This window comes from Neopelma chrysocephalum, unplaced genomic scaffold, assembly GCF_003984885.1.
Source record: "Neopelma chrysocephalum unplaced genomic scaffold, ASM398488v2 Primary Assembly neopelma1_147, whole genome shotgun sequence".
NCBI lineage: Eukaryota > Metazoa > Chordata > Aves > Passeriformes > Pipridae > Neopelma > Neopelma chrysocephalum.
The window spans coordinates 2,889,622-2,911,980 of record NW_020897809.1 but is presented as its reverse complement, the minus strand read 5'-3'; the positions used below and the strand labels follow the sequence as shown (position 1 = coordinate 2,911,980).

Here is a 22,359-nt window from a genome sequence, read left to right as displayed (position 1 = left end):
TTCACTGATTGTTGCCGGAGTTTGGAATGACATTGTAGGCACGTTATGGTGCCGGGGACACTGTCCTAGCAGAGGTTGATGTAGGATCTGTGGCTTTTTAACTCATATCTCAAGTTAGTCTAGTAATATAACCTAATAGATAATGAGATCTGTAAGGGAGGTGCATGTTCATTGAGTCTTAGACAACAAAATGCTCATGACAAGGCAAGGTCAGGTGGGTCACATCCTCCTTCTTCCAGAACCTGCATGTGGCAGAGGCAGCAATCCCTTGGCTGGCTGGCAAAGGGATTTTTGAATGTAGCTTGTCTGCTTGGGAAGTCAAATGTTTTATAAGAACTCTTCTGAGAACAGCAGTGTGCTTCAGTACATGCTTAAACTGGTGACTTCCAGTTCATAGAACTGATGATCTGCTGTAATTTGGGCTTCTATCTCTCCAGCACTTGGCTGTTTGTGATATTATAATGGATCCCTAAAGGGAGGGAGCTTCACAGCACACCTGTGAGCGTGCCAGCAGCAGGCAGTGCCAGGTTGGCTTGTTACATCCAGAAAACAAGAATACCTGGATGGAGTAACTGGTCAGGGACTTGTGACAGCCACTGTAGCAGTTACTGGACATGCCTGGACATGAAGGAAGCAGTTTAATGTTCTGCTCTGACTTCATGCCAATATTGACCCCTGAGTACATGTACACAGAAATACTTCCTCCTGTTCAAAGCCTGCCCTTGCTATTCATGGAAGCATGAAATAGGGTGGCAATTAGGCATAACAGGCCTAAGTTTTCAGAGAGGTTGCAAAGGCAGGACTGATGTTCTCTTAAAATTACTTCTGTCAAGAGACCTGAATTATTAATTATTTGCTGATAGTTTTTACACCAAAGTCTACCTCTGAGTGCCCTGGAGAGCAGCCCATGCAGACTTGCAGAGACACAGGAGGCCAGAGACAACCTGTATCTACCACGCCACCACCTTGGTTTTGTGACTGTCAGGGTGTCAGAAAATATCACTTATTAAATCCTACCAGCACCTTTTTCTTCTTAGTAGTGGACCAGAGGGGGAATGCTTGTGCACAAAACTTCAAAGGAAGAATATGGTAGTAGAGGGAGACAGCATCTAGCAGAACCCATTCTAAATGCCTGCCTGTTTCCCAAAAAATAGGGGCAAGCTGCTTATACAGCATTTCTGAAGTGATACACTCTTAGGTTTAGTGTGTATGTAGTACTGTATCTGCACGTTTTCAAAAGCCTTCAGGGAGAAGCTCACGATGAGCTATTTTCTCTTTTCATAGTAAATAAACCCATCCCAGGAAGCACTAGTGAAGTTCTTTGGGCACAGACAGTGAAAAGGCAGTAAGTTCAGCTGAGGGGCATTAAGCTGTAGAGCATTGTTTTATTCCATCAAATGCCCTCCCACCCACTGGCACTTCAGTTCCATTATGGAAGGTACACAGGGAAGCAAACAAAAACACAACTGGGCATCAGGGCTCTAGAAATTTATTTTCAGAGCTTAGTGATTCAACTACAATTAAAATAATTGAGCAATTAAAAAATGCTACTGACTTGATACTAGAACTAGACAAGAATACAACTAACACTGTTACTTTCATGCACTGACAGATACTAGTTTGCTCATGCCACTGAAGTAGGCTCTTTCCCGTTCACTCATCACTTCAAAGTGTAGGGGTCTTCTACAGAAGTTGCATTCAGCTGAAGAGTGTGGTTTCAGCTCCAGACCAACATCCTTCCACGTAGCCAGCAGTTTTTCTGTTAAGAAAAGTTCACCAAAATCAAAGCTTAAAAGAGTGGATCGCTTCAGAGAAGCAGCAGAAGAGAAGTGTCAGCATACTTATTCTCCTAGCAAGTGAGGAGAGATAATAGGATTTCACTCTGACACAATTTACCTCTTGAGACAAATGGGCTGCAACTAAGTCTCAGCTATCCTCACACCACCTCGCCTGACAGGATCAAGGAGGAGCTACTTTCCCTGGACAGATCCATGTTTAAGACAAGCTAACAACTCAGCTGAGAACAGCAGACTTCTCTGGGCTCCACATAATGTGTGAAGATTGGTTTGGACAGTGCCTGAGCAGAGCCCTGGCAGGAGTGGCTGTGACAGAACCAGCTGGGTATAGGTCTGCACTGCCCTTGCACATTCTGTTCTAGGGCACAGTGCACTACCCTTCACATGTCATGCTCAAAGCAGTTTAAGTTCAGAAGTACCTACTCCTATGCTGCAGTGGAAAGACATCCAGATTTAGATGTCCAGGTGGTGACATCTAAAACTTAGGTGCTTTCCAGTCTCACCTACAGCACAAAGACTGTACAGACAGGCCAGTATCTTCCCTGCACTGAGGCAAGAGCCCACTCACCGATGAAGTAACTCATCATCTGAGGGGTGTGGTGAGGCGTAGGGGCGATACGGAGCAGCTCCTCCCCACGGGGCACCGTCGGGTAGTTGATGGCTTGGACGTAGATGCTGTGCTGGCTCATCAGCTTGTCACAGATCTCTGTGTTTTTAGCAGCATCTGCAACCTAAAGTTCAAAATTTTAAGTTACAAAATCAACCAATAGATGCAAGGTGGCAGAGCCATCAGACCAACTTAGGTAGCTACAAGAATCCAATAGGACTGGTCTCCCCTTTGCTACTGTAAATAACATGTATGAAAGAGAGAGAAGGGCTAAAGCTTGTGCTGTAGAGCTCTCTGGGCATAAGCACATCACTGCAGCCCAGGCACGTAGCTGTTTATACCCCATATCTTGTTTTAACTAGCTTGTTATCAATTTCCCTGTTTTCTGTATACTGTTACTTTGTGGGTTTCACACACTTTCTCTCTGCTTTACAACATTTACAGCAGGCTGACCTCAGCTTAAGCCAGACTGCTGGCACTTCACTTTGAATACTAAGCTCAGTTTGAGCTTTGTGAAGGTAGTAACTAATACCTGAACATGCAGCGTGATCATGGAGGGCAAAGTGGGTGCCACAGTCCTGTGTCAGCGGTGTCCTAAGTACTCACCCTTACGGGAATGATGTGACTGGGGCAGTGCACCACGGGGAGCCCTGCATCCATCAGCATCTGTCTCATGAGCTTCACGTTCCGTTGGTGCTGGCGCCTCAGAACTTGCCCCTCTGGGCTCTTCAGGGTCCGGACAGACTCCAGGGCACCAGCCAAGAGCATGGGTGGCAGGGATGTTGTGAAAATGAAGCCAGCGGCGTACGAACGAACAGTGTCTATCAGAGAACTGGTACTGGAGATGTATCCTCCTACACATCCAAATGCTTTGCCTGAAGATTAAAAAAAAAAAAAAAGAGGCCAACCAAACTTATTCCTTCCATCCATTAGAATGGCTTGAAGTTTACAAGATTACAGCCTTTCACTTGAAGGAATGAGTTATTTTGACCAGAGGCAGTCACACAGTCATGGCAGGCAACAATTCCAGCCCCCTCTGCTAATCTTGTATTTACTTAGCACATGGTACAGCTTTGTTTTTAAGCCAATCTTGATAACCTGGATCTAGTTACTACACAGCAAGGACAGTTCAAGACTCTCTCAAATACTCAAATTTTGATTTTGGGAAAGACTTTATAAGTCCAACCATCAAGCAGATACTTCAATAGTGACCCCAAGTGATCAACACTAAGTCTCTCAGCAGATTTAAAATAATCTGTTCCAAGGATGCTACAAATAGCCCGTGCTCCTGAGGAGCACAGAAGGCTGTTACTGTGATTGTGTAGTTGATACCAGGCCCCCTTTCCAAATGTTCAGAGAGCAGAACACAGCCACAGAGAGAACTAGGGTGTCTGGTGAATACTTCTGTTCCTATTAGGCTGTAACCCAAGTTTAAATTCCAAAGCCATGAACTTTCCTAGTAAATTTTATTTATGTTTTGAAAGCTGTTTAAACAATCTTCCAATTTGCAGCAGTAAACTAACTCCTGAGCCTGCATTCTACTCAGATAATAGCAGTTGCTTCTTTTCTTGCCAAACCTCTTTACATAACTCCCCATCTCAGATTTCTGGATTAGGAGTACTCCATTTCACATAAAGGAACTAAGTACTACTAAATATAGAGAAACTACTCTACTAGCATTCTCACCTGAATTTATTCTTGAGTTGTATAACATGGCACTGGAGGACTTTTTGCTAGCTTGCTTAAGGTACCATTGTTTGGGGTTTTTCTTTGACTGATTTGTAGATAGTCTAAGTAGCTTAACAGAAGCTTTTCAAACTGTGGGGCAAACTTAAATCCTTTGGGCTTTTTGAAAAAATCCTACCCCCAAGAGCCCTCACAAGTTCATTTGAGTAGACAGATTTTGAGTTAACCCACTTAATTTGGCTGCTCAGAAGCTTTGGTGCCTTAGCTGCTGTGGAAGTGCCAGGCCATGCATTACCAAGCGTTCCAGAGATGATGTCCATCTTGTGCATGACTCCATCCCGATCTCCTATGCCACCACCTCGAGCTCCATACAGCCCCACAGCGTGCACTTCATCCACAAAAGTGATGGCCCCGTGTTCGTGGGCCACATCACACAGCTCTTCCAGAGGACAGACTGCACCTAGGAACCAAAGCAGCAACTGGCACTTTAGGATTCCCTGTATGCAGCTTGGATAAACACCAGAACTACCCCCAAACAGCCCTTATAGCACTGTACGCTTTTAGACCTAAAATACAGATGATTGGAGGACTAAATGGAAGGAGAGAGGAGGCTTTCGTGTCAGCTTACCATCCATTGAGTGAACAGTTTCAAATGCAACAATTTTAGGGGTAGATGGATCAGACTTCTTCAACAGTTCTCGAAGATGGTTGACATCGTTATGGCGAAATATATGTTTTGGCACCCTGCTGTTACGGATCCCCTGGATCATGGAGGCATGGTTTCCAGAATCAGAGTAGATCTCACAACCTGAGGAAACAGCCCAGTTACACTTTTCAGCACACAGAAAACATTAACCAATTCCCAGCATTGTTTTATGTGTGTGAAGTGTTCAGGAAACAAGGGTAGCATGTCCTTGGAAGTAATGCTCTTGATCAAAAGAGCAAGTTACAGATCATGAAGCAAGAATAATATTTAAGGTTTATTTTAGGTGTTCAAACTAAGGCAAGTTATAGCTTAAGGAATAGAGAAGATTTTAAAGTCCTCAGTACTTTTATGTAACTCTTATAACTTCTAAATTCCCGCTGTCTCATTTTCAGGTAGAGTTTAACTGCAAGAGCAGAAGACTCTCTGCTTGTCTAATTCCTCCAGCAGTTCCCAGCTCCTGGATCTCAATCTCAGTAGGCTGATACTATGATTTGTGTTGAACATAACTTGAACATGGCATTAGAAGTGGTACCCAACCATACTTTGCTGATGGATTAGGATGAATCCTCACTTTGGACAGCTATTTGTAAAACGTACTCCCAACAGCTTAGGGCAAGGCTGTGTTTTTTGTGGTAACAGGGGTGCAGTTTGAGATCTCACCTGGCAGCATTTTAGCCAGAGTGAAGAGAGTGGAGTCATTGGCTACAAAGCAAGATGAGAACAACAGTGCTGCATCTTTTCCATGAAGGTCAGCTAGTTCTTTTTCCAAGTCGACATGAAATTTACTTGTTCCTGAAATGTTTCTTGTGCCTCCTGCTCCAGCACCATGTTGTTTCAGCGTATCCCTAAAGAGGGCCCAAAGAGAGGCATTAGCATTGCTCTGTGACAGAGGAATGAAGGATCATTGCTGAAAACATTCTAGTACATAATCAGGATTATACTAAAAAGGAACTGGCTACAAAAAGCACTGTTAGGTCTTTGAGCAACTTGCACAACTCAGGAATCCAGTAAGGTAAGAAATCAGTGCCCAAGTACAGCTGCAATATACCATCCAGTTTATCTGGTAACATTTGGGGGCTTCTAAGGAAAATCCAAGGAGCAGAATCAGTGACCAAGGGGTACAGTGCAGCCCTGGACAGCTCAAGAGAAGAGTGCACACTTAGCTGCATACCAAGAATCATATCAGAAGCAGCTTATGTAGCACAGTACAGAAATCAATTCCTCAGAAGCCTTCCCACAAAAGCTTCTGCAGGGCCATATAGCTTGAAACTGCCTCTTAAGAACACAGCACTACTCACATAACTGCTCCACAGACACGAGGGTGACGGCTCATGCCCAGGTAATCATTGCTGCACCAGACAGACACCTCTTTCTTGGTGATCAGGGAGTCAGTGTAGTCATCTGCCATGGGGAAGATCTGCGCCTTCCGGTTCACGGTTTTGAACACTCGGTAGGTGTGATCCTTCTTCTTCTCATCTATCTTCTTCTCAAAGAACTGATCGTACTGGAAGGTGGATACAGCTGAAATGAGACAGAGACTTCTTAAGCACACAGGAAATGATCACAACAGACCTGGTCCGGTGGGGGTTTTGCTCAGCATTCTTACATTTTGGCAAGTTATCCTGAAGCAGGTGAGAGACACTTTCTGGTCTTTGCTTCAGCATAATATCCTTAAACTTCTTGAGCAAGCCACTCTGCTCTTCTCCCTCAGTCTCGATGCTCCTCACTGCAGAAGTAGTTGGTATTTTGGCAAATTCTGTACCTACAGACATTGTAATGAATTCCAGTGAGCTTAATTGTTTTGAAAAATAAGTTGAGTTCAGCAAAGCAAATGTTTTAAGTAAGCCTAACTCTTCAATCTTTAGGAAGAACATGCCCAAAACTCAGACCCCTGTTAGGATCAACTGCTTTATTTGCTTACAAATTTGCATTGGACGAGAAAAAAGGATGAGCCTTGCTAACCAATCAAAATACAACATGTAACTTCCTTACAACACATTTGGTTCATCATGACTCAGAAAAACGCTGTATACAGCTATAACATTTATCTGAAAGGGTTGGTACACACCTAACTGAAGGAAGAGTTCTAGTTAGCTCCTTCCTTTCTGTTAGCACAGATTTTTTTTTTTTTAACTATGCCATAGAAAGCAAAAAGAAAAGTAAAATAAGCTTCCTGAAACAGGCAGCAAGGCTTTACTGATACTGCTAAAAAGTTCCTTCCTTTGAAGGACAGCCCTTCCGCATCAAGACTGCAAGCCAGCCAACACACTTTGGTTCCATAAACACAAAAAATCCACCCCAAAACCATCTGCTTGGATTTGTGCTGGTACTTGCCTGATGTCTCAACACAGCTTCTTACATCTTTGGATATAAAACCTTTGTCTATACCAGCTCTCTTCAGATCTAAGCATCTGCTTTGGGTGCGAGCGCATCAGCTTGATTCACACACCCAGAGCCAGCCAGCACATCAAAATACATCACACAGTATTCCCACACCAAAATCACCCAGGGAAACCCTGCACACAAGCTCTTTTTCCTTCAGTCTCCCATGATCCCACCTGCATCATGCCAGTGGTGACTGTCAGACCTGGCATGCTCCGGAGCCAAGTCAGGCACCAGAAGCTCTCGGAAGGAATCACCGCTTCAGTGCACGGAGTACGTACCTTTCCTGTCCGCCTGCATTTCCTGCACGTCCTCCTGGAGTTCCAGGCTCGCTTTGCAGAAAACGTTGCTGTTCTTGTGATTCATCTGAGCTGCCAGGAATGGGCATTTGGTAGCAGAGCTCTGGCTAGCACCAGCAGGGGGGTGGCCAGTCGGAGGCTGGGCTCCATCTCTATTCTGCTGGGCCACCTCTTTGGCATTTTTGGCCTCTGAGGTGGGGGCAGAGAAGGGAAAACACTTCAGCTTCATCATTTTAATATACCCCAACTTAAGCTTTTCTATCCATCACCTTTGCAATTAATTTGGCATGACCCATTCACAGCTATTTAACCAAGCAGTCACATTTTATTTATACAAGCACAAATTCCCAGGAACACCCAAGGGACATCTGATTTAAGACACTAGATTTAGCATTGTACCCTTTGAGAGGAAAAAAAAAATCTCTTTCACTCCCGGTGGGAAGATTTAAGGAAAAGACTTAAGGGAAGACTGGACACGGCACCTAGTGCCCTGGTAGCATTCAGTCATAGGTTAGATTCGATCTCAGAGGGCTTTTCCAGCCTAACTGATTGTGATTTTACTTTCGAGGAGTTCAGATCCATGCAGCTTCCTCTGCCGCAAGCCCCAATTCCTCCCCCTGAGCGCCAAGGAACGTTCCCGGGTGGGATGAAGCACCACTGAAGCGTGAGAAACACCGCTCCGAGATCGAGGATCCCAGATCCCCAACCGGGACGCCCGAACAGGTCTGATTTATGCCATAAATTCAATTAACGGAGGGCATTTAAAGGATTAAGCAACCCCTGCCTCAGCGCTGCCTATTCCAGAAGTTTCCCCCTGTGACACACCACGTCTGGGTTATTTTTTTTTCCCCTCGAGGGGGGCCCCTCGGGCCAGTACTCACCGCGGCGGCCCGCGGGGGTCTCCTCCTCCGCCTGCTGCCCACGGGCGGAGGACGTGGCGAGGGCGCGGGCGGCCGGCGGGGCCGCCTCCATCATGCGCGGGCAGTGCTGGGCGTACAGCAGCAGCGACGGCCCGGCCTTCTGCAGGAACGCCTGCGAGACGCGGGCCAGGAACGGGCAGCGCCGCACCACCGCCTCCATGCTCGCTGCTGCCGGCCGGGACACGCCGGAGGTGACGGCAACAGGGACACGGCGGGACGGGGAGGTGACACCGGGCGGTGCTCCCGCAACGCCGCCTTTTATAGACCCGGCGGCGCGGCGCAGGCGCGCTGGGGCTCCGCCGGCGCAGGCGCGGGGAGGGAGCGGGGGCGGCTCCGCTGGAGTTGTGGGGAGTTCGTGGGTGGGTTCGGGGGGGGTGTGTTGGTTCCATGAGGGGCTGGAGGCGACGTGTGGATGTAGAGGGAACCTCGGGCTCCGTGAGGGGCTGGGGGCGTCCTGAAGACATGGAGGGAACCCCGGGCGTCGTGAGGGGCTGGGGGCGTCCTGAAGACATGGAGGGAACCCCGGGGGTCGTGAGGGGCTGGGGGCGTTCTGAGGGCGTTGAAGGAACCCCGGAGGGGCGTGAGGGGCTGGGGGCGTTCTGAGGACATGGAGGGGCACTCGGGGGTTGTGAGGGACTGGAGTCGTCCGGAGGACATGGAGGGACCCCTCGGGGTAGTAAGCGGCTGGGGTGGGCGCCATGAGGGGGTAGAAGCGCTGTGAGGGTATAGAGGAGACTGAGCCGCTCCCTCGGAGTCATGAGGGCACGGAGGGGGCTTGAGTAGCTGCGGGGGTCTGTGAGGGCTGTGTGTGCGTGGTCCACGGGGGAAACGCTGCTCTGGGTTTTCCTGTCAGCCTCAGGCTATGCAAATGCTGCTTTCCCAGAAGTTTTGGAGTCCCTCGCCCCACAGTCGGTAGGTTGAGGGGTGCGCCTGTTCGCTGGAAAACGCGAGCTCTGAGTCAGCTGCGTGGGGAAATCCAGCGCTGCTCAGACCGTCCCGGTGTTTTCTTCCTAAATGTGCCTCTGACTCCCTGTGGAGTCCGTGCTCGGAGGCTCGGGATGCAGCACTTGGTCTCGCTGGTGGTGGTGGGATCCCGAGCCCCTCTCACTTTACCTACAGCGGGTGTGAATAACAGCTTCTCTGACAGGGATGCTTAGACTTCCATCACTGTGTTTTTGCCGTGTTTCGAAGGAAAAAGAACAGCAAGAAGTAAAATTGAACCCTTCATCCTCTGATTTGCAGTGGGCATTAAAGTTTAGTTGCTTAAAAGAATTATTTACAGGTGGGTAATGGTAAAAGGAGCTCTCCTTGTGTGTCTGGTCATTCAAACCACAGCACATACTGACTGCTGAAGTGTGGAAAGAACGGAGGAAGAAAAATGATGATGCATTTTTTTCCTTCATCTTGTGAAACAATTTCACGGAAGACAGGATTTGGGTAAAGAGCTGAGGGTTGTCTCAAGCACTTTGAGGCAAGAGTGGATTTTGTAACAGGTACGGAGTTTGGAGGAGAGCTTTTTTAAAGCCTGCTCTTTCTTGACTCTTGCCTTGCATGTAGTCATAATTGTGTAGTTACTAGAAGGTGCTCATATAAAGTGATTAGAGAAATACAAAGTCTGCATGGGAGTGTGGCTGCTGAACACACGTTTGGATATAAAAGGCACTCTGAAAATATTGGTCAGTATTTACATGTTGCAAACTAGTCTTTAGACTAGTCTTTACCTTCTGTCAGAGGGTAGGGGAATGACCAGCAGGGTATTTGTCTGAGGATGCTGGCTGCAGTACATTAACTTTGGGATCTGAGCAAGCTGGTCAGGAGGAAGGCACCCTCAAACATAGTCAAGTGTCAGACTCACTGTGAGTTCCAGCATGTTACCAAGCTCTGAGGTAGAAAGTGGGACAGAGTTCTGCCCTCACATACTCCTCACAGAGCCCTGAAAAAAGTAGCTGGGACTTTACAAGGCAGGGCGTGGGATTTGAGTTTTAGTAAGGCTTTAACAGGTGTGTTTTAAGCGCAGTTCTTTCTTGCTTATTAGAAATTTAAGACAGCGTTGTTTAACAAGTGTCGATGCTCAGATCTTAAGCAGCTCATTATTTGTCAGTGTAATGCAGAAACAGCTTCCCATCAGTGGGCATCATTAAATTAGATATATGCTAGTTTTTATTTGTTATGTAAATAGATTATTAAAGTAAGGCTGTGGCATTTGACCTGAGCCTGTACAGCAGTTATGATAGCAGGAGTCTGGGTCATTTAGTAATAGCGGGATAGTGTTTCAAATTATTAGTTCAGTTGCTCATGAGGAGGTTTGTTTTCTTCCCCATAGCTGGCTTTTGGTTAGTGTTACATGCCTCAAGTATTTTGCAAAATAATAGTTAATTAGGGCTTGAAGATTAAAGACATCTGATCTGTGTTTCAGATTACTGCTGTCCCTGCTCCCTCAAACAGCAATATTTGACTCCCTACCCTGAAGCTTTGTATCATATCGGTTACTTTAAAAATTGAGGAAACATCATGACATTCTACCACGTAGATAGCTGTCAAGCTTCCTTTGCACACAGAGTTAATTATATGTCTGGACCTAAGGGGTCACTCTGTGCTCCTTGGATTAATTGCAGTTTTAACAACAGAAATCAACACCTGTATGCTCGATTTATAGTATGTTGAGAGTATTTTTCCTTCTCCTCCCATTTTTCCCTTATTGTTTGTCCATGGTACTCAACTCAGAGGGACAGAGGGAATGTGTGTTTTGTCCTAAGAGGCACCAGAGAAAGGTGTTGGGCAAATGTGCTGGCAGAGTGCTGCAACAGGCTGCAGAGCTCATCCGCCTGGACACCTGCCACAGCAGGTTTGATCCCACAAAAATCTGATAATCCTTCTTTATCCAGGTAATCTTAACAGCAGCATCTTGCCATTTTGCAGGGCTGAGGGGTGAAGTACATTAGTCTGCTGTGTTGCTGGAATTCAGGAAGTTGTGGGTTTGTTTTCAAGAGTGCATGTGAAGCCTGAAACCCAAAGAGCATCTGCTTTTTACACAAACATCACTCAAGGTTGGTAGCTGAGACGCAGCGACCTTGGCTGCGACACAGGGATCTCCAAATGGAGCAGAACTCTCGGCTTTCCTGTCAGACTTCCCTACAATCTCTGCTGTTAATCAAACGCTGCAATAGCACCTCTTTAAAGCTTGATTTTGGTGAATTTATTTAACCTTGTGCATGACAGGAATTGCGCAGAGCCAAGGAATGACATTTACTTGACCCTCATCTTGGAGGTTTGCCGGAGGAACGTGTCCTTGTCAGCCCAGAGCTGGCTGGGAGCTCTGGGAGCCACAGAGCGGGGAAAAGTCAGGGGAAAGGGGCGTCTTGTCAACTGCTCTGCCAGTGCCCTCCCTTTGGAAATACTGCCGGAGCTTACGTGTTGAAGGTGAAGTAAATACTAATAAAGCTGCCGTTAATTAAAATTTCTTAGGGCTTCAGTGGATTAATTAAATGGTGTTTAAGGATGTTAATTGTGGCGATGTATTACTGCCATCCTACAGGGCTCAGGGGGAACTGGCATGAAGTGCCACGCAAATGCAAATTGAAGATCTCCTGGCAAACAGCAACAGGGCCAGTGGCAGCCAGGGGGGAACAGGGGCCCCATCCTGAGGGAGAGAGCAGGCTTAGGCAGCCTGTCTGGAGAGATGGCAGGTACAGTGTGTGGGGGAGAGGTAGCGGCTGCCTGGGAATACGGGAAGGGCAGAGTGGCATGGAATAAAGGAGGCAAATGGTTTAAGCTGAGGGGGAGCACTGGTGTGAGGACAAATTTATTCCATTGTCCATGACAAAGTTTCAGTCAGAAGTTGGGTGCTTCCTTGCTATGCCTGTGTTTTGGAGCTGGTTCTTGAGGTATGTACCAGATGGATTCAGCAGAGGAAGCTCGACTGCCTGAAAGGCCCATGTGCTGCAGGGGAAGGGAAGGGAAGATTCTCAGCTACCCTGAGAGCCTCTGATTTTGGTTTTCTGAAGCTGTGATTTGTCCATTTCTTTGCTAAATAAGTAGCAAGGAGGGGGGAGAAAAAGATTAATTTCCAGTAGTTTGGGAGGGAAGTGAGAAGCCATAGAAAGTGCTTCCCCTACAGAAATTGAAATGGGAAAAAAAATCCCCTGCCACAGGGTCAAGTTGATTTCTGCAGATGTCTGTGAAGAGTTGCTGGTGAAGATGGTCTCCTTCCACGTTACTGGTTTGCCATGTAGGCTCAGGTGTAAGTTACCTTCAATACTTCCCTCCCATTCCTCTTCTCTCAAGCATGTTTTGCCTCGTATTCCTAGAAATAGAACTTTATTCACAGGTTTGTGGTGTTCATCTGGCCTTGCAATCTGTCCACAGGTAGGTCCTTTCATAGGATTTTAATGAATTTTATGCTTTGAAGAGTTCATTTAGATACTTGAGCAGAAAACCAAGAGTGCTGACTCTTGGTTCTGACTGCCCCTCTGCACTCAGCCTGTCCAAATGAAAACCTATAACTGTACTGTAATTAGCAACATCTAATCCCTTTTGCCCACTTCTGAAGTCAGAGCTGTGCATACTCCTAATTTTTTCCCATCCAGTCAGTGTCAAAGAGGGCAAGCCAGAAAAACAATTCCCCCTCCCCACGCACAAGCCACTGTCTATATTGAGATCTGAATTTTCTAAGGGAGTGGGTGTGATCCTGACATCTGGATTTAATCCAGACTCAAATTCCAGGCTTAGATCTGAGAACTTCCACCTCCGGTCCTGAGACCAGCAGTTAGTTCTTAGAGAGGACTTTGCTTATTTGCCTTTTAAGGCAAAATTCGAGGTTTGCAGTATTAGCTGCATAGTGACAATTCTTCCCACACTGAATTTCTGCAACACGTTTTCCTGACTTGGAGCCAGTGTCTTCTTCACATGACAGAACAGGAAATCTCATTTCTTTCTCGGACACTCTACTCAGTAGAGAATTTGACCAAGCTGGAGAAGCTGCTGAATGCTGAGTCTCATGTTGCAGAGAGGCTGAGCAGCACCCCTGTGTCACCACCATGGGCCAGGCAAGATTTGTACCTATCTCGTACAAACAAGTGTAAGTGGTTTTGTTCCCCAGTGTAATGGATGTCTTTTAAAATCCATGAACAGCTGGTGGGTCCTCACAAGGCTGTTGGGTCAGGACACTTTTCCTGTCTGCCAGGCCCCAGGAGCTGCCCATTGATGCAGAGGAGTTTGGTCTCTTGGCAAAGGCCCATTGCATGACTCAGGCTCAGTCTGGACAGCGGAAGTTGTTGCCACCCTCATACAAGGTACCCTGCCCTCCTCCTGAAGGGCACCACCCCACACCAGGGCTGCTGCAGTCTACAGCCCACTGATTAACACATCCAGCAGTGGCTTATCTTAATCCTGGAGTACCTCCCTGACATCTCCCCAGTTGCTTCAGATGTCGAAAATCACACAATAGCCTTTTTTTCAATCTTGCATCCTTGGGTTTGTCTTGCTTTGTGCAGCACACGGCAGGAAATGATACACTAATCCTTCCAGCTACTGTGAGCTTTGCTGCACTTGCTGTGACTTGCATTCACACTCTCATTTCCTCCTCTCTTACATAGTTTTCCTCCTCTTAGAAAGAACCAGTAGACCCCAATCAGTATATTTTTAGTTACGGTTATTTCAGGTATTCAGCCTGTCATTTTTTTTGCTTATCTCAGCCCTCGTTTCTCCCCATTAAGTACTCAGCCAGAAACACCACCTTCTATGTCCAATTTAGGAGCTTGAACTGCCTATATAGTCAGGAGAGAAAAAATACCTTAGGAAACGTGAATCCAAGTGCTTCCTCTGTAACAGTATGAGAAGATGGGGAAAGGACTTGGCTTTTTAGTGAGAGTTCTATAGGTGTCTGTAAATGAGGTTTCCAGAAAGTATTTAAGTAGGTTGCCTACTCCTTTCTGTATAGCAAGGACAGCTAACAGAGGAGAGAAGTGGGTGTCTCCTCTTTGTCTGAATTTAAACACTTAAGGCCCAGAGAGACACTTTAAGATTTGCTTACATAGTAAAGCATCTTTACTACACCAGGTAGCTGTAGTGAGCCCCTACTGCTGCTCATATCTGTGTTACTGTGGGCATTGGCAAGAAGGTGGAAGTTAAAGCAGAGGTGGGATTGTCAAAGTCCTTGAGAACAAGAAATCAACTCACAGCAGTGAAAAATGCTGTGCTGGAGCCCATGTGCATCTCTCTTAAAGCAATGGCAGTGTTAGGAGTTTTCTGTTGAGCAGCAGATTGCTGGAAGTCAAGGGCATACCTTGTTCTCTGCTGTTTTTGGCTGGGATAGAGTTAGTTTCCTTCATAACAGCTTGTATGAGGCTGTGCTTTGAATTTGTGATTAAAACAGTGATGAGAGCACAGGGATGTTTTCATCATTGCTGAACAGTGCTTGTGCAGTGTCAAGGGCTTTTCTGTTTCTCACACTGCCCTGCCAGCAAGTAGGCTGGGGGTGCACAAGAAGTTGGAAGGGGATGACCCAAACTGAGCAAAGGCATATTCCACACCATATGACATTAAGCTCAGCAATAAAACCATGAGGGTGGAGGTTGGCTGGGGCTTCCATAGCTCAGGGACTGGCTGGGCATTGGTCAGTTCAGGGTGAGCAACTGGTTTTTTGCATCATTTGTTTTTCTGGGGTTTGGTTTGGGTTTGGTTGGTGTTTTATTTTAATGTTCTCTGCCTGCTGTTTTTGTCCTCTTTTTTGGTTATTAAATCATCTTTATCTCAAATCACAGATTTTTACACTATCACTCTTGTGATTATGTCTCCCATCCTACAGCAGAGGAGTGAGTGTGGGGCTGTGTGGGGATTTGCTGACTGCTGGAATTAAACCATGACTGGAAAGTCATCTCTCTAACTTGTCTACCTGTCACATGGGCCCACCAGGGACACCTGATGAGGTGGTAGCATATTAAAAGTGCCCTCACTCCTCCCCAGTTACCCCAGACTCAGCTTGACACAGGAAGTTAAATCCTTTGTATAAGTTGATGTAGTTTTGTTTGCCAAAATGGAGGTTCTCTGACTAGGCAGTTTTTAATCAGTACTATTTCCTGCAGCTGTACATGCTGCCTTTCTGTTCCCAAGTGTAGCAGTACAAGTAAGATTGCCTTTTCAGCCTGGAGATACAGATAAAAGCATCCAGTGAAGTCTTAATAGTCTCTGATCTCTTTTAGGTGAGTGAAATGATGTGATTTTAAGGCTGTCACCTTAAAATGTCTATTATAGGCACAGTACACCTACTAGTAAGGCTGGTTACTGTGGTTTGTTTCAGCAAAGGCTTATTCTTCTGTTATTCATCTGGTAATGTAACTTCTTCAGCAAGGACCCATAATTCAGTTAAGTAAGGAGAAGGAGAAGCATTTCACCGTGAAATACCTGCTGGTGATTTGAGAAGGTGGGGAAAAATCCCCTTCCTGACTAGATCCAAGCTGGGCATTCCCATGTGGATATTATCCTGTGAATGAGCACCCAGTGAGGCAACAGAACTCTTTTACCTGAGTGGCTTCCCTTCTCATCCAGCTATTCCATAGCATTAGATATTGCTGGTCTTGAGAGAGTTTTAAGAATTGTCTTGGAGGAAGCAAGCAATAAACAGAGGAAAGTGTAAAGCAGTTTTGATCTTTCATTGTTTCCCTCAATGGTCAGGGAAACTTTATACATTTAGAATTAGTTGTTATAGTTAGTATTAGTTGCTATAGTTGTATAATCAGAATTAGCTCTGTGAAAGAAACAATCCAAAGGGATGGAAGTGGCCAAGCAGTGGAGCAGAAGGATGCCTGACATTTAAGTGGAGATGCTCCAGACATGAAAATAGCATGAAAGTGTGTGGTAACAGAGTATGAAACATCACGGGGCCAAACCCACTCCTGTGAGTGGGAGAGTCTGTGTAACACCACAGCCTGTGTGCACAGCAGAAAACTGGAAGGATGAGCATACAGCCTTCTTGGGGTCCAGCTCCAAATGTTTCCACCTCCCAATGCAAGTATTGGTGCATTCTGCCCACGGGGTTTGCTGTGCTGTTTTGCAATAGCTCTCATTGCTTAACCTTTGGGGTGCAAGACATACTATCCCTCCTTGTGCTCCAAAGATTATAGATAAAGTTAGAGGGTGGTGATAAGGTATGAAAATGAGAAGAGCGTCAGCAACAGGGAAGAAGGGGCTTGTGCTGAAATATTAAGGGAGGGAAATCATATCTCCAAATCTGAACTTGGGAGCTGCAGATCAGAGGATCTTTGTGACGTATTGAGATTGTTGGAGTAGATGAGGTTTCCGTTCCTTGTTTGCCTTTTGTACTGAGCTCTTCAAAAAGCTGGCAAGTGCTCTGTGTGCACTGTCTTACAAACAGCCTCAGCCATGGAAAGCTCTGGGCTCTACTTCTAAGGCTCCCAGGCTGCTCTGCCTGCCAAGCAGCACAGGCGGTACCAGGAGGAGTGCGAGTGAGGATGCCAGGACAGCTGGAATGGGAGGTTACTTGGGGCACTGTGACCCTGCTGGCAGCCTTGTCTGCATGTGGTTTGTTTGACCTGATGGTTCTGCAGCTGCTTTGAACACCGTTCCAGCTGAAGCTGTGCAAGCACACCTAGTCACGTTGTGTTGGCTTGGGGTAGCGGTAATGGTTGGAAAATGTGTTGCTCTTGTATCTTCAGGAGATGTGGTGAAGAACCTGGAGCCTCTAAGGTCTTCTTCTCAGGAATCCCTCTGCTTAATCAGTGGAGATGCACCTGCTTTCTCTTGGAAATGCATATTGTCCCAGCCCTGGGCAAAGAAGATAAAAACTGATTCTAGGGAATGTCCTAGAAAGAGATGGAAGTGCAAATGTTGCATATTTAAAAAGTTGAAAGGGATCTGCTGAGAAATTAAGACTGAAATGGCAAAAATACAAACCTGGAGTTAAGTAATTTTCTTCTGTGCCCAGTTTCTCATGTCACATGGACTGTAAGAGCAAACCAAGGGAGAGTGGAGGGTTATTGCTGGCTTCGCACTAGTGATGGATCATGTGATTGACCTGTGGTTTGTGGTTTTACAGAGAGGTCTGCTAATCTTATGGAGCTTTTATAAATATTAGAAAATCTTGTCTCTTCAGACTTGCAAATTGCAGCCCAAAAATTCCTGCAGCCATCCCACACGCTTTTAGGAAACCTAGAGTGTAGTTGTGATGATTTAGTTTTGTACTTCCTTATCTTTATTTTTAAAGACTTCTAGTCTTGACAAGTCTCTTCTTCAAAGTTTAACTGGGAAAAGCAATTCAGAATTCATGTTCTCAAAGAGATGCCTCTTGTTTCCACCATGAAACTTGATAATGCATTAATTAATAAAAAATAATTCAGTGTTAGGCCATTGAATTGAGAAACTCCCTCTAGGCATTGATAAGGATGATTGACCACATAAGGAGGAAGTACCGAGCCCTGTGAGAGTGAGGTGTGGTGGCTCTGTGTGGTGAGGTGATTTGGGGTGAGGGGTAGCTGATTCTCTCCAGCCATCAGTATCACCAGCAAACTTTCAGATTAGCTCCATTGCACAAGGCTGTTGCTGGCAGTGGCTGAACTGTTTCCTCAAAAGCCCTGATGCCAGTTCTGTGTTTCTGTTGTTTGGCACTTTGAAGCCTGCAAATACAGAAGAGATGACTTATTATGTGTGTTTAACAAGTAGGGGGGTGGCTGGGTTGCCTTGCAATGTTTTCCCCCAGCCCATTCACTACTTAAAGGTTAATTCTTCTGCCTCTGATGGAATGTGCTGAGCAATCTCTGTGTCCAGGTGTGTGTGAGGTAGGGGTTTTTTTGCCAAGCTGAATTTTGTGAGGCAACAATTGGAAGAAGAAGTTTTGGGGAGAGATGCCATGCTGGGCAACACACACTGACTAGGCCAGGCTCTGTGATACGGAGCAGTTGTTAACCCTGTCCAACCTGCAGCAGGAATGAGACCTTGTAGTGGAGGGTGGGGTACCTGGGAAGGGAGCAGCCACCATTTCAGCTACAAACAGGAGCCAACAACTGTAATGTGTGAAGGTGTGCAAACCCTCTGGATCCTTGTGGTAAAATCCAGGAGGATCTTCAGGGCTTGCGTGGCACCTGGTCTTGCACTTAAATTGGAGGAGGGAGAGAGGAGGCTGGTGTTTGGCACAGCAAACAACTGAGCTGTTCTTTAGTGGGTGAGTGATGGGGATAAGTTCTGGGTTCCCTCGTGAGCCTTTGGCACCACAGATTGCTCTCTCCTGCCTGAGCTCTCTGTACTTCTGCCTTGAAAAGGTAGTAACCTTTCCTGTGTTTACTTCAGCTTCATTTACCCTGAAGGACAATGAGATTTTGAGCAAGTAATTGAGATTTAAAGCTCCAATTACAAGAGCCAATAAACTAGAGATGCTTCCTAATCTCATGTTTTAATTGGAAGAAGTGATTCCAGTACGTCCTTACTGAAGTCCTTGCACTATCTCTTGTGTTTGATAGCCAGTGACCTAGTTTTCATGGAGCGATCTCACAGTCCCTCACCCAGCTGCACTTGGATGAGGAAGAACGGTGTATGTGTGTGTTTATGGTGATGGTGCATATACTGTGAATTTGATTGCTCTGCTACTCAGTTTCCTTGGGTAAAAATACTGTTTTATGTTTACTTGGCAGCTTTTCTCCTTTCTGCTTGTCCTGGTTTAATTGTGTGGAGTTGTGTCTGTTCCCTGGTGTGCTGTCAGTTGTGCATGTTGTGGAATACAATGCCTTTGAGAGTGTTAGTGAGCACAAGTGACACCTCAATAAGGGTCCCCAGAGACATGGTTTTAGTACTAAGCTGCCCCCATCTCCCAGCAGTCGTCAGTTTAGGGCTTATTAGTCACCCATCCGTCCTTTGAAACAACTATTTTTAATGCTCTGTGCTGAGTCCTCAGAAGCCCTGTTAGGTTTTGCCATCTTTGCTGACAGTGGCTGCTTTTTAATTGCTCATGTAACAGAAGCAGGGCTTGAAAACTCAATCAACATTATCTCAGCTTATCTCCCTGTCACCAGTGGATTTAAGCAGATCAAGACATTCATAGCATGATGTGTAGGTGCAAAACACAGCCAGCTGCAGAGGGCAGGGCAGATGACATGCCCCTACACTGCCCTCCCAGGTGTCAGCCCATGGCCTTGCCCATGGTCAGTCTCTGCCTCCCTGCTGGCAGATGGGCTCTGCTCTGTCATGGTCAGGGCCAAGTGAACAACCTGGCTCTGCCAGCACAGCTCCTAACTTCAGCTGCAGTGTCAGGCCCTTTTCTCCACTGGCCTTTGCAGCACTTTGTCTCAGGGCTGTGACTGCCTCTGTGCAAGCTGAGGCAGCACCAGTGTAGAAGTTGATACCTCTTAGCTTCTCCCAGAGGAGTCAGGGGAAGAAGTGACTTGCGATAGCACACCCCAGCACAGGGAGGCGTGGGGGAGAAGGGCAGGGCTGCAGGTGAAGCACAGTGTGGGGAGCCAGGGTTCAGCTGTCTGTCAGGATTTGGTACAGCTCCTTGGCTGGAGCCTCATATCTGCCTGCCCTGGTCTGTTTGCAATCTCATCTCTCTCCTGTGTCATGGATTATGTCAGTGGTTTGGGCAGTGGTTTGTGAACAGGCTCCAGGCTGCTGTTGCTTCCTCAGGGGAGATGGGGAGAGCCTGATGTGTCTGCTGGCTAAAAGCTTGGCAGAGAGCAGGCTGGGCAAAGCAGCTGCTGCTGGGCTGGGGTCTGGCATTACCCATGGCCTGCTTCTGTGCTTAATGAGCTACCTTATCTGTCATGTTCCCCATGGCAGATGGGGTCTCTTCAGGATTAATTAAGGATCATAACTGTGACCTAGTTACCAGACTTGCACTATTGTTACTGGAGCTCTTTGCTGTTTGAGAGCACTTCTTACCCTTGCCTGCTCTGGTTACTCGCTCCATATATCCTCCTGGGACTGACTCTGAGCCCCAGGCAGGATCACATTACATTAATTTCTCTAATAGATCCCTGCTTTACCTGTGGTAACTGGCTGCTTCCTGCTTGCAGTGCACCACTCGGTGTGGGGATGAGAAATGCTGGCACACATCTGTCACAGGGTTGTCTCCCGTTTGGGAGCAAGGGGAAAGATCAGCTGCAAGATTAGGGATGATGGTACTGGACAACATCTTGATAGCTCAGTTCTATGCTGCCATGCCTTAAACCATAAGAATGCTGAAAGGTTATCCCAGGTTCTCTCTTCTTTTGGCTGCGCAAATCTTTCTCATTTCCAGTTTGTGCTTTATTGTAGTAAGCCTTTAGGGATGCTTCCCGTGAAGAAGCAGAAGTGACTAGAGCTCAAGAAGTTAATTGAGTTCAAGCTCTTCTAACCCTGCTTCTTGCCTGCCAAATTTTCAGACAGAGCACTGTTCTAGCCGGGAAGAGTGTCAGTCTCAGTCCTGTATTCCTGTGGTCTGCAGACCTGCTACAACCCAATCCTTCCTTCAGCTGGGGATGGGATGCACCACAGGGATCATGGTGGGGACTTGTCCCCCTGCATCTTCCTGCTCTCTTTCCCTCCCTTTGCTGCTGGTTTAATGGGAGCTTGCCTTGCCCACTGGATGGAGTCCTATGCAGCTGGGCCATTGCACGAGCTCACAGCCTCGTGCACCAGGGCTGCACATGGCTCATTTACTGTTCACGTGAGAAAGGTTTATGTTCCTGAAGCTCCTCTCAGTGCCCCATGGATCTGTTCCTTAACTAACCTGATGCTCTGCTCAGGGTCTGATCACATCCCCAGTGGGATCCCAGCAGTTCCCGCTGATTTTGGATGGAGGAGCACAAAGGAGGCTGTTTAGTGGGACCCCTGGGAAACAGCACTTCACTTTGTCCTCAGAAGCCCGTGTGGAGGGAGAACTGCTCGGCTTTTCTCCTCTGCCTTGAAAAACATCTTTTGTTCCAGTGACCTGCTTATTATGTAGGTCAGCATCAACTGGAAAAGAAAAACAATTTCAAAAGTAGGAGAAATATAGCAGGGTTCCTCTGCTGAGCAGTTCTTTCTGGAAAAGCAGGGAGAGTTGTCCTGGGGGAGGTGGCAGGTAGCATGGCCTGTTCCTCTTCCACCCACCCTGGGCAGGGCAGTTGTAAGCTTGGTTTTGTAAAAGAGGAAGTGATTTCTGCTGGTCTTTACCTGTGTCTGCACAGCAGAGACCAGTGCCATGTTGCTGGAGGAGCAGTTCCTGCTGGGAGACAGCTGTCCTGCCAGGGTGAAAAGGGGACACAGAACAAGCAAATGCCTTTGAATGCCAAAAGTAAAACTGGGACCTGAACCAAAATTCATCTCAGTGTTGTGCCAGTGCCATTACCCTGGGGCTGCTTCACTGTGCTTGTAGCAGAGCTGACACCTTGTGATACCCACTGAGCAAAAAAGCACTTAGCATAAACTCTTGACTCCTGTAACCTAAGCAGGGGACAAATTGCTCTGTGCACAAGAGGTTTGGTGAAGTCCAACTTCACACATACTTGCCTCTGATGCAGTGACTCCTAATATCCCTTAGTATCCTCACTTCTCTCCCAAATCCTCTAATAAATAGCAACTGGGCAGGAGACATCCTGTGCCCTGGCTACTTCCCAGTTGGGAAAGTGTGTGTGTGTGTGTGTGTGCCTGCTGCCCAGCCAGCAGGCAGGTAGAGAGCTGCAGCCCTTCCTTGGCAGGAGCAGGAATGTAGCTCCCCTCTCTGCCTACTCACTGAGGGATTTCTCTTTTCCTTCAAAATGTGTAGAAGTGCTCATTTTGAGACAGCCAGTCTTGACAGGAGAAGCAAAAATCACTCACAGGCTTCACTAGTATCTAAATGAGACAACACAATCTCATAATTGTTACCTTAGAAAATGAGATTTCAGTATGCTGATTTTTGGCAATGAAAAGGTGTATGGGGAGGTGGGTTGTGCAGTGAGCAGAGGGCTCTGCCTGCCTCTGCTGTTTACTGGGTCCTCTGCCCATTCACCCAGGCTAA

The 22,359-nt window shown here is 46.8% G+C and overlaps 1 protein-coding gene and 1 long non-coding RNA gene across 2 annotated transcripts; one reads left to right on the top strand and one right to left on the bottom strand.

Annotated features, from left to right (window-relative positions):
- Positions 1-1,521: 1,521 nt before the first annotated feature.
- On the bottom strand, positions 1,522-8,571 carry ALAS1 (5'-aminolevulinate synthase 1). Its single transcript, XM_027700498.1, has 10 exons — positions 8,358-8,571; positions 7,459-7,665; positions 6,402-6,557; positions 6,094-6,316; positions 5,456-5,640; positions 4,718-4,897; positions 4,385-4,549; positions 3,010-3,278; positions 2,365-2,527; positions 1,522-1,759 (listed from the first exon to the last, which is right to left on the bottom strand). The coding sequence occupies exons 1-10, from the start codon at positions 8,554-8,556 to the stop codon at positions 1,599-1,601; spliced, it is 1,908 nt and encodes a 635-aa protein (XP_027556299.1). The 5' UTR covers positions 8,557-8,571; the 3' UTR covers positions 1,522-1,598.
- Positions 8,572-8,820: 249 nt separating this feature from the next.
- Positions 8,821-11,853, top strand: LOC113976090. Its single transcript, XR_003536989.1, has 2 exons — positions 8,821-9,889; positions 11,316-11,853. It is a non-coding gene; the product is annotated as an uncharacterized LOC113976090 (long non-coding RNA).
- Positions 11,854-22,359: the final 10,506 nt, after the last annotated feature.

Coding starts and splice junctions, on each gene's coding strand:
- ALAS1 (XM_027700498.1), bottom strand. CDS start 8,556: ATGGAGGCGGTGGTGCGGCGCTGCCCGTTCCTGGCCCGCGTCTCGCAG. Junction 6,558..7,458: donor AATGCAGGCGGACAGGAAAG/GTACGTACTCCG, acceptor CAATGTCTGTAG/GTACAGAATTTGCCAAAATA. Junction 4,550..4,717: donor AACTGTTCACTCAATGGATG/GTAAGCTGACAC, acceptor TTTGGTTCCTAG/GTGCAGTCTGTCCTCTGGAA.